The sequence below is a fragment of the Mauremys mutica genome, chromosome 5 (genome assembly GCF_020497125.1).
Source record: "Mauremys mutica isolate MM-2020 ecotype Southern chromosome 5, ASM2049712v1, whole genome shotgun sequence".
Lineage (NCBI taxonomy): Eukaryota > Metazoa > Chordata > Testudines > Geoemydidae > Mauremys > Mauremys mutica.
The window spans coordinates 42959666-42972039 of NC_059076.1; the positions used below are offsets into that span (position 1 = coordinate 42959666).

At 39.6% G+C, this 12374-nt stretch overlaps 1 protein-coding gene across 1 annotated transcript in view; it reads left to right on the top strand.

Moving 5' to 3' along the window:
- Positions 1 to 508: 508 nt before the first annotated feature.
- LOC123371906 (bifunctional heparan sulfate N-deacetylase/N-sulfotransferase 3) overlaps positions 509 to 12374 on the top strand; it is a 119678-nt gene continuing 107812 nt past the window's right edge. The window contains exons 1-2 of the mRNA XM_045019782.1: positions 509 to 1053; positions 8557 to 9685. Coding sequence (XP_044875717.1) covers positions 8705 to 9685 — 981 coding nt within the window. The 5' untranslated portion in view covers positions 509 to 1053; positions 8557 to 8704. The remainder of the gene's footprint in view (positions 1054 to 8556; positions 9686 to 12374) is intronic.

Consider the following 12374-nt stretch of genomic DNA (forward strand, 5'->3'; position numbering starts at 1 on the left):
GCAACCAGGTAGATCTGTGCAATAACAAACCTCCAGGGGGTTAAGGTGGAATAGCTACATAACTAGGGAGGAAGGCCATGTAAGTATCTAGCTAGTCAGAACGGGGAGAGGCGACTGGATGAAACACGTAGGCGTGAGGGGCCTGGAGGGCATCCTTGGGTGGAAATCCCTTTTAATAATTCACCGGTTGATTCAATACGGCGGAGGCAGGAAAGTGCACTGCAAGAGATAGCAGGCGTCTTTGGCAATACCCAGACTGTCCTCGGGGACGAGGAAAGACGCCTCCCCCCTCCGGGCTGCTCTGTGCAGCGGGAGCGGAACTGGGCGCCTCGCACAGCAGCAAGCCGGCTGCAGAGACAGGGTGGGTGCAGCAGCTGGGCTCCCCGGCGGCCGAGGCGCCCCATCCCCCGCGTGGCGGCAGCGCACGGACTAGACCCCGCCGCGGCCAGCCCCGCACCCCGCCCCTCGCCCAAGCCTCCCCACGAAGGAGGCGACTGGCGAAGGGAGGAGCCTCCGCCGGCCAATGGCGGGGAAGCCGGAGTCCCCCGCTCGCTGCTCCCGCCGCCGCCGCCTCTGCGAGTGCGAGAGGCACAGAGCAGCGCAGCGTCCAGCGCGCTAGAGCGGGAGGCGGCGGGCTCTGGCCGGCCCACGCTCCGCCGCGGCACCCCCAGCCTCTGCGCCTCAGCGCAGCCCCTCGCCTCCCGGGCGGCAGCGGCTGCTGCTCAAAGCTTTGCTTGGCTCCTTCTTCTCCTGGGCGCTTGGGTCGTGCCGGCTGCTGCCTAGAGTCACCTCCAGCTCCCCCTGGTTGGGGGAGGAGGGGGAAGCTCTGCCTTGGGGTGAGGGAGGCTCCAGGGGCTGCACCGCCTGCCTCCTCCTGGCGCTTCGGTTGGGGCTTTGCAGACCGGACTGAGCGGCCCCTGCTTGGGAGGGCAGCGGAGAGAGAGAGAGGGCAAGACTGGCAGCGGCCCCTCGTCCCGTCCCAGGAGGAGCTGCATGCAGCAGGTCTAGGGGAAGTGGAAGCAGCACCGGCATGTTCCTGGAGTGCACCTGGAGGTAATAATTGGGGCAGGGCTGGGCTCACATTTCGTGCTTTAAGCCTAGACAGAAAAGTCTCCAAACTCTATTATCTGCTAATCTCCTCACTCCCGGCCACCCCCCAACAAACTTCTGCGGGGCAGACTTATTGGTGACTGTGCAACTTTTAGTGCTTGTGGACCTTTCCCCCTCTCTCATTTTAATCTATCAGATCTGTTCAGACCTTTAGCTCTTGGGTGGTTCAGCTGGTGTGAATGCCCTGGAGAGTTATGCATGCAGCAGTTATTTGCGGGGATGTATATTTAGCAGCGTAGTGTATTAACCCTTCAACTGGCAAGATCTGGCTTCGTTTCTAAAAACAGCCTTTAACGACACATCCCAAATTTAGTTTAGCGCATTTGGGAGAGTTCTTATTTATTAGCTCAGTTAGCATCTGTCTTCCTGGTCTGGTACCCAAGCCAGCCCTGCAGTTAATAGGTTTTTCGGTATGACACTGTTGCCCTCTAGTGTTCTAAGACATTGAGAGTTGCTTGATTGCTGTGTTAGTAAAAATAAAATATTATCATAATACAGTCATAACCCATTAGCTGTTAACATCTGAAATCATCCCAAATCCATGAAGAATTTGGCATGTGCTAATGTTTATTTCAGATGTCATGTATATAACTGAGAAGTTCTATTAGCCTTTTGAAATTTTATCTAGGTAAATTACTTAAACACAATTTAGTTGACTCTTCAGGCCTGCCAGATAATTGTTTTGGAAATATGAGGCCTTTTGACCAAACAGTAGAAGTAGGGGTTTTTTTCCATCCAGTTTTTCACCTAACTAAATTTCTCAGCATTAATGAAGTACCTGCATTTAATCTCTTTGACAAGCATCAGTCAGGAATATGTGGGAAATAGCGTAGTTTTGTGGTGAAGGTACCTGGAAGGCAGGAGAACTGTCTCCTGCAGCCTACCTTTTTGTGACCTGGGGCAGATCACTTAACCTCTGTATCATTGAGTTTCTGCCTCAATAAAAAATGGTGATAGTAATGCTTATTTCACAGAAATATTGTTTAAGTCAATTCAGTGATGTTTGTAAAGCTGTCTGTCTATCCTTGCATAGAAAGTACTGAAGGGAGGTCAGATAGTAATTTGGGGGGGGGATATTTTTTAGTAAATTAAACTCTTTCAAACCTTTCTTAAATAAACAGTTTTATAAACACTATTTTGTTAATTTTAAAATCTCCTTTACTAACAGATCATTATGCAGTCTCTCTCTCACACACACACACACACACACACACACACGGCAATATTTCCTACTGGTGTCATTCTGTGTAAAACAATACATCAAAAAGCGGCAGGTACAGAGATTTAATAACCAAATGAATAGTACTTGCCAGAAAGATTTGGACACAGTGTTTACCTCCTGCTTTCTGTGCTTTTAAAGAATCCTTAGTCCATCTAATCCATCCCACCTTTCAGTTGGTACACTTAGAAATGTTAAGTCCCCAGATAGTCATCTGTTCCAGCCCTGAAATTATGTGATACTTACAGCTTTCAATTACTTTCCTTGACTGTTACATATCAATATCCTTTTCAGTTAAAAATCTCTTCCAAAGATATAGACTAAATACAGCTTTCTTATTTTCTATTTTCCTGAGTGTTCAGTGCTTGACTTCTATGGCAGACAGAGATTGGTACCAAGTACTTGGAAGCAGTATGTATTTTTATTGGGGATCCACAATATGCATACTATCATCTGTACCACCATTGCTTGCCAACAAATAGACATTGTTCCTTCATGCTTTGTCATTCGTTAACTCCCAAAGGTTTGTCTGTTTAGCAACATTAATGTAATAATTTCAAAATAACTCCCTAATTAGGTCAACACTTTTTCTCCAACATATTTCATGATTGTTTGTCTAAAAATGGAATTTTTGTTCAGTATAGTTAAATAATGTGCTAATCATAATAGTTTTTAATGCTTATGCTACACAATATGAAAAATATTTGTATTGTTTCTGGTTTTCATTTAAAACCAGTTTTTCATATTGCACTTGAACATTATATTGCAGCTGTGCAGGCAGTGGTCAGTGTGCAAAGGAACAGAGCTAGAATGTTTTAATATTAGGTTAGGAAAGAGAGACAAAGATCTATGCAGCTATATGTAACTGCAGAAATATCATTTACAGTAAATATTATTTGATGGATAACTCGGGAGGCCTGACTTCACATCATTTTTGTTTGCTCTTTATAAACCAGAGGTGTTTTCATAATACAAATGTCAAGAAGAATTTATGTATACCAGAATATAGAAGGAGCTGAGTGTAGCGTAACTGTACTATTCCTACTCAGGGATCAGGGTATAGAATATGTGGCTTAGGTAAACCTTAAGTTAAACTAAATGATCTTGCTTCAAATTGGAAACTGTTTTTATAGGCTTTATTTTCTCTTTTGGTTTTGGATATTTTTAATTTTTTTCATTAATTATGCTGATGAAACTAGGTTTGTAATACAGTTGAGTTAAGGAAAACTGCTTCTGGTGGGTTAAAAGGTTTGCTGACAAACACTAACACAATTTACCACTCTGAAACCTGTCACAATTTTAACAGACTGCAATTTGTATGAGGAGTGGGATTCCATTTGGATGTACTTTTTTTTTTTGAGAAATTGACCCCAAATATACAGGGATGGATTAACCTAGAATTGATGTCATTTTTAAAAAACACAAATACTAATTATGTCATGGAATGGCCAAGAGTATGACTTTCTCCAATTATTTTTTAAGTCCTGCACACAGAAAAATTGTATTTCCATTGTACAGAGGACCAGTGCACACTAGTGGAGAGCCCATGCAAGGGGACTACATGCTTCCCTGTGCACCATGGGAATCTCTGTGGCACATTTTTGCTCTACCATACAGAGGGGGGCAAATTTGTCATGCTGGGGATGTGGCCATTATGCTCACCTACAGCCCAAGTCTATGAGGGGTGCGCACCACAAAGGAGGCTGCAGGCCAGCTACATGAATTTGAATGCCCTGCTCCATAGGCTTAAGTGGAGAGAGCTTTTTGCAAAGGTAATATCTACATTTTAATGCTTTGATATGTGTGTGCTTTAAAAACCAATAAGGGCATATGCATGATCTACACATATGTGACCTCCAGGCTCAGTTACTGCAACCCATTACTGTGCCAGATCCTCAGCTGGTAAATCAGCTGGTAAATCATTAAAGTCAATTTAGCTACACTGATTTACACAGAGGATTTGGTCATTATATCCAGGAATTAAACCACACACCCAGAAAAAGCTGCAAGTGGCACAAAGCACAGCAGTTTGTTTGCAAAGTAACACTGTTTTTTTGAACACATCATGCTAGGTGCTGTTCTCGTCATTGGCTTCCCATTGAATACAGAGGCCAACTGAAAATTCCTGGCCTAATATTCAAAGCCGTTTATGGGGATTGGACCTAGCTACCAGTTACCACTTCTATGCACATGACCTCCCACTGCAGCTATGTTCCGCTGGAACGATGAAACTGTCAACTAATTGGATGAGCACTAGTGGGTATAGGAGACAGAATTTTCCCAGGAGCTGGACTATGGAAGTTGCTCCCATAAGAGAGAAGAATGATCATGGTACTCCTTATATTCAGAACTTAATGCAAAGCTCATTTCCTTGACTTAAATTTCCTTTAGTAGGTTCTTCTCACATACAAGAAACCTATTTGTCTATATATCAAAGTATTTCTAGCTATTCAAATTTACATATGAGGATGACAAAAAGAGAATATTTCTTTTCATCTTTGGGAGGCCCTGTGAGATATCATGTTAGGAGCAATGCTGTAGTACCTAAATTAATAGATTCTGGTCTCAATCTGCTGGTGGATACTTAATTAATGCAAAAGTCTTAGAGATCAAATTAGGGATTCTCAGGCAAGGATTTAGGTGCAGAAGTGCAGGGGTAGCTTGCACTGCTGCAGATTGATTGGGACATTCTCCTTCAAAAGTCATTGTATAGTATTATACAATAATGGTACAAGGCCCTACAATAGTGGGAGTGCAATGTTTGGGGCTCTTGGATTCGGTGGTACTGTATTATTTTACATATGAGGCAAGATCCTCATCTGCTGTAAATCATCATGAGCTATGTTGGTTATACTAGTTGAGGAACGGTCCCGAGTTTTTACAGGTACCAAACCAAAACAGTACCAACAAACTCATAACTCTTCTAAAATCTCAGACTTTTCAGAAGCCTTTTTGATTTCTTATGTGCTGCTCCTTATGCTTGGAACTCCCTTTCTTTTGTTTTATTAATCAGATTGCCACAATTCTTCATTCAGATCACTCAATAAAATATATTGCTTTCAGGAAGTATTTCATTGGTAGTCCAACATAATAAGTGTGTTTAGAAACCAAACAAAAATATCCACAAACATTCTACAAATTGTGTCCACAAATGAGAAGCCTGTCTGAAAACAACCTCTTAATGTTGCCTCAATCATTCAAGATTGAGCTTTCTCTTTGTTACCTTACTTCCAATCAGATCAACCATCTCTTTATTGCTAGCTAGGCTGATAGTCCCTCTGAAGATAATAGTCTAAGCATGTAACGGTGCTCACAATTCAAAAATATTTTGTTGATCGTTGTAACACATGCAGATTTTCATTTAGTCTTTATTTTTAATAAAATGTGCAAATTCTCTTTTCAGACAGCTGTCTCTACTTTCTAGAGCCAGGATTCCCCACCACCCCACCCTCAATCCTGAACAATTCATCTTTATGCTTTGGGACTTTGAAAATAGTGTGCAACAGGGAGGGGAAGTTTGTTGTGTCCCAGTGCAAATGTGAGTGACAGTTATGTCCAGTTGTCAGTAAAAAGTGTAAGCCTTTCACTGCGTGTGGTAAGTCTTAATACACCTATGCATCTTTCCTTTACTCTCAAGAACACAGGATAAAAAAGGGAAAGAAATGGGCAGAGAACGAATTTGTCTGGCAAGACATGGGCTTAATTGTAATCCCCATCATATAATGAGAAACATAGCTATGCTTTCACAACTTTTCCCTAGTCCTGTTGTTAAGCAGGAAAAACTTGGGTGCCATGTTCTAAAGCTACTGTTAAAACAGGATTGGGTTCCTCTCAGCTCACTTTCCTGCTCATTACTTTTTACCTTGTGTTTATACTCCTTACTTTCACAGTGCAGCATCAAGCCCCTGGAATGTAGCTAAAGTTGAGAAAGTTAAAAGGACATTTACTAAAAAACTCACTCCCAATCAGAAATTTGAAAATAAAAGGCCCCAGTCCTGATTTAAATTAATAATAGGAGATACACCTATTTCCTAGAACTGGAAGGGACCTTGAAAGGTCATCAAGTCCAGCCCCCTGCCTTCATTAGCAGGACCAAGTACTGATTTTTGCCCCAGATCCCTAAGTGGTCCCCTCAAGGATTGAGCTCATAACCCTGGGTTTAGCAGGCCAATGCTCAAACCACTGAGCTATCCCTCCCCCTTAATTGGCAATTAAGTTTGGAGTTTTGCTATTGACTACATTAGATGCAGGAAAGAGCCCCAAATTTCTTTCACTACTAATCTTCTCCTTCAACCATTTGTAAACATTAGTTTGTTTTCTTGCATTTCTTGTGGTGCACAAACTTATTCTGTCTTGTTCGGTTATTTTCTGAAATAAATATTATCAAAGTGCCAGGAATAGGAATTCCTAGCAAAATAGCTTGATAACTTGGCAGAAGCAGAGCACAAAGTGTTGTGGGCCAAAAACCTCGTAAAAACATGCACAATTGTAAATTTTGCATAATGGGTATATGACGGGCATCATCTGCCAGTTTGTACACAAATTGCAGGGTTTTGCCTTACAAATGGATTTACCCACTATTGTCAGTGAGGTCCATTACAGTTTAACTCTGTAGATTTTACATATATAAGCAATGGGTTTTGGCTTTAAATTTAGTGTTAGATTTAAAAAATATATATATACCTCTTTCTGTTGCTTTAAAAATACAGTAAGAGGACATGTGGTTAAGCACTCAGAAGTCAGGAAAAGACAAAGATAAATGTTGCAAACACAAACTTAATATTGACCCCTGTGTATTATATATGATACATTCTGCAATTACATTGATGTTCTGTTTCCTAAATAATACTATATAATACACAATTTTTATTTCAACCTTAGTTAGCTGTCTTGCAATACTTGCTTTATTATAGTTAATTTTATTGTCATATTTTTCCAGCTTATATTTTCAAATAGGTATTTTAATAATTTTGTCAGTAGCTATTATCTTTTTAGTCAACACCACTGTTTTCTTTAGGTACAGCTCAGAGCACAAGTTGCAAACTTAAGTGGCTCGTGTACCAGTGAGTTTCTGTTATTGCCCTGTGTTATACTTAATCTGGAGTATGTTATATTTAATATGGAGTATATAAGCATTGTTTATCGCATACTTTTAGTATAAAATACTTAATGTAAATAGAATAGTACATTGTAGTACACATATGCATCTAACATAGTAGAAAAGATTGTAATTTATATTGTATTGTCTGAGAAATAGTGTATGACCATGTAATGAAAGAATCTCATTGTGTACACACAACAGGGCAGAGTTAAGAATATGCATGCAACTTTAACTTCTTGAGAGAAATTTTAACATAAGAGTGAGTGCATTTAAGCATACAACTGTAACGTCTCTTAACTTTTTTTTTTTAATCTTGTTATGAAATCCCCTATGTTTGGAGGGTGGGGAGAAGCAGGGTTTGCTTGCTTGCTTTGTTTTTAGAAAAATGACAGGAAAGGAAATTATATAACATAAAAATATTTGGCTGGACACCACTGGAATGCCCTGTGTCTTACACTTTGAGTTCCACAGGAGGCGCTCCTCTATTGCCAATTTTAAGTGTGCTGCTTTGTATCTTACAAGTTTTTAGTGCAGGCCAAATCCCTGTCTTCTTTTGTGTACTGGCAGCAGAATTGATACAGTTTCCTATGCAAGTGGGGGCAGGATATGGGAGTTGGGCAGGGAATATGCCTACTTGTGTGGAATGGAGCTCAGTCTGCAGAAGCTCTCTGCCAGTGTGACCCTCTTTTCAATGTATGTATCATGTCCCTCTCTCTGCTTGATCCACAGAAGAGGTGATCTCTTACAGCTGCCAGCTATGGGATCTCGGGTCAGATTTTAAAAGGCGTTTAGGTGCCTAATAATGCAGATCAGCATTTTTGAAAATCCCGCTAGGTGCCTAACTGTCTAACTCCAATTAAAACCCCCTTTAAAAATCTGGGCCTTGATCTTTTTGCTCAAGATGTAGAGAGTCTCTTAGCTCTTGATATCCTGTGCTCAGTTCCTGATGATGACCAAAGTGGTGCTTGTGTAACAAGCACACTGAAAGTAGCTGGGGCTAGACTACAAGTGGGGTGGAGGATCTCTCTGATTCCTGTCCTGTAGAATTAGGAACGGCTACCAGCTAGTTGAAATGAAATAATATTTTTATGGATGCATTAAACCTCTACTTTTCTTTTTCTTTTAGACTATACCGTCTATAAAGCTTGCTGAAGATAGACATATGTGCTGCAATGGTGACATAAATTATTAAGCAGGACTGGAACAAGTTGTTGAAAAGTTGTGTTTTTTTTAATGCTGCTGCTGTTGGAAGCAATCTAAGGCAAGTATACAACATGAGTTTTATCATGAAACTTCACAGACATTTTCAAAGAACAGTTATCTTGCTTGCCACTTTTTGTATGGTGAGCATTGTTATTTCTGCTTACTATTTGTATAATGGCTACAAACAGGAAAATGAACTTTCTGAGATCTCTTCAGAATTGGAATGTGGTGATCTTCAGCTGTTGCCATACAAGTTAATGGAGCTGAAGACAATGAAGCCCATTGATCCCATGCGGACTGATCCTGTAGTGCTGGTGTTTGTGGAAAGCCAGTACTCAACACTCGGTCAAGATATAATAACAATTCTAGAATCCAGCAGATTTCAGTATCACATAGAGATTGCTCCTGGGAAAGGTGATCTTCCAGTGCTTATAGACAAAAATAAAGGCAAATATGTTCTCATTGTATATGAAAATATTTTAAAGTATGTGAATATGGACTCATGGAACAAAGGCCTTCTAGATAAATACTGTATTGAATATGGTGTGAGTGTCATTGGATTCCATAAGGGCAGCGAGAACAGCTTGCAGAACATTCAGTTTAAGGGCTTTCCTTTCCATGTTCATGGCAATCTGGGTGTTAAGGACTGTTGTGTTAATCCTCATTCCCCATTGCTTCATGTAACTAAATCCTCTAAGCTTGATAAAGGTCCCTTGCCTGGAAATGACTGGACAGTTTTCCAGATTAATCATTCAGCCTATCAGCCAGTGATATTTGCAAAAATAAAGACTACAGAAAACCTCCCACTACCCATCACTAAAAATGCTCTCCATGCCACAGTAGTTCATGACCTGGGGCTTCATGATGGGATTCAGAGAGTCCTCTTCGGCAACAACTTGAACTTTTGGCTGCACAAGCTGATCTTTATAGATGCCGTCTCTTTCCTGTCTGGGAAAAAGCTCACATTGTCCTTGGATAGGTACATTCTTGTTGACATAGATGACATCTTTGTTGGGAAGGAAGGAACAAGGATGAATGTCAATGATGTGCAGGTACAGTATGTGGGAAAAAAAATTGTTCTGCTACTGCAAAAGCTTCAGCATGAATTCTTATTTTTTAAACTGAAATTAATGTTTGAAATTTACCAAAAATGCAAATCTATCTTGTTGCACCAATCCCAAGTATATGTGTTTGGCACAAGAAAAATCCCTTGGGGTTTGGGGAGACAGAATCCTTCTCTCTTGCAGGCTACAAAGTTCCTTTGTGGCACTTGCTGCAATCTCAGAGCTGGAATAGAGTCTATTGCCTATTAACTTGTCTCTTGCAAAGGTGCTGGGAGAGGCTGGTGAATCATAGTGACAGATCCTCTGGCCAATTCAGGTACTCACCGAAGTGACAGAGAAGGAGCACCTGCCAAACTTTGCTGAAGGTGTGTGCTCCTGTTTGAAATCTCGGTATTCTGCTTTCCTGCCCACATGGAAACTGGTTCTGCTGTATCCAGAGCCCTCAGCATCTATGAAAGGGAATAAAGAGGATAGGGTTTCCCACTAATAGCAGCCAAACTTATAAAAAGTTAAGAAATTGGAAAGGATCTGATCCTGCAAGGTGCTAAGCACTTCATGGGAGATACTTCACTGGGAATTGAGGATACTCACACTTTCCAGGACGTCTCCAGCACCTCTCAGGATTGGAGCTAGATCCTTAGTATGTAATACATGCATGTTGCCATCAGCCAATCTTACAAGTAGAAGGTGAATGAGTTGATTTGATGATAAATGCCAACATAAATTTTAAAGAAGATCATATTGGATTATTAACCATTTTTGAAGTGTCAGGAGTTAGTCACAGCTTTTCACTCTTCTTATTTCCATATTTTGTGGCTCTTACATGCAACCAAGCTAGTGTTTATACATGTCTGAAATAATCACTCTCTCTCACTTGTTGACTTTCAGTGCTTGTGAGTTTTCTACTATTTTTAGTTATAAACGCATGTAGAGTTCTTTTTCACTCTGTTGCTCCGCCATTCAAGTACAGTGGTGGGTTATGGGTGGATGAGGATGACCTTTGAAGCACATTATTTTCATGCTTTACACCTATTGTTTTTTGAAAGAATCTAGTAGTAAAACAGATGAACAGAGAACACGTTGCAAAACTTGAGGTCTTTGTTCTAGAAGCTAAAAATTGGACAAATGTTGAAGATATTTGTTAATCTAGCTAGAATGTTGGCAGTGTAAGAGCTGTAAGAGACAACACGGTGCGGGGAAAAAAGGTAATACTAAATTATTGGGTAATATTTTGCTAATTTCAGTTTTGTTTTAAACTGTACTTAGTTGATTAAGAGGATCTCATTAAATTACCACTAAATTTATTGAGCTACAAAACCCTCTAAATATATTGGTTCATTTAACAAGTGTTTTTGGATTGACAATTTCACCCTCAGTTTTTCTTCAAAATTACAATTGACACATTCTCTCCACTTTTCCAAAAATGTAAAACAATAACCTTAAAGTGTATTAAAATTGATATTAAACTGTTGGAGGCTACCCAAAAATGCTTTCAACACATATATTCTGTAAGGATCTACACTTTTTGGATACCTAAGCAGTTTCATACAAATATAGGTACACAAGAAAAAAGGCACAATAACCTCTGTCTGTGTGATGTGTGATTGCAGCATTTCATTTTGGTGTTTGAGAACCTCTTAAATACAAAGTTGAATTACATGGAAGATTTAGAGCCTGGTGTTGCTCCCATTCCAGTCAGTGTGACAAAGCTGCTTTGAAGTACTGGACTAATGAAATGCATAAATAAAACCTGAATTAAGAAATAATACAGGTTCCCCCCTATAATAAACTATGAGGATCAGAATTAGTATTTTCCCTGTTGTTTCTTTTTTTCTGTGAAGTGAACCTAGAGTGACCAGATAGCAAGTGTGAAAAATCGGGATGGGGTGGGGGGTAATAGGAACCCATTTAAAAAAAAAAAAAAGCCCCAAATATCAGGACTGTCACTATAAAATCAGGACATCTGGTCACTGTAAGTGAACATTTTGGGTTCTGTTAGAATAATAATTCACTGAAGTTAGTTATCAAAAGCAATAAATTATACAGACAAATTTAAAAGATTAATTGAGAATAAAATATCTTTAATTCTTAAAGATAATGCAAAAGCAGTGAGATTTGTTACTATTTTGTGAGGCTAGTTTGTAGTATTTACAAAATACTGCCAAATGGGGGGAGGGGAATGAAATTATATAGAAAATAGAGCTATCAATTAATTGCAGTTAACTCGCGATTAACTCAAAAAAATTAATCGCAATTAAAAAAAATTAAAACTGCAACTAATCACAATTAATCACAGTTAAACAATAAATACCAAGTGAAATTTATTAAATATTTTAGATGTTTTTCTACATTTTCAAGTATATTGATTTCTATTACAACAGAATATGAAGTGTACACTGCTCACTTTATTATCATTTTTAATTACAAATATTTGCACTGTAAAAATGATAAAATAAATAGAATTTTTCAATTCACCTCATACAATTACTGTAGTGCAATCTCTTTATCATGAAAATGCTACTTACAATGTAGTTGGGTTTTTTTGTTACATATCTGCACTCAAAAACAAAACAATGTAAAACCTTAGAGTCTACAAGTCCACTCAGTCCTACTTCTTGTTCAGCCAATCCCTAATACAAACAAGTTTGTTTACATTTACAAGAGATAACGCTGCCCA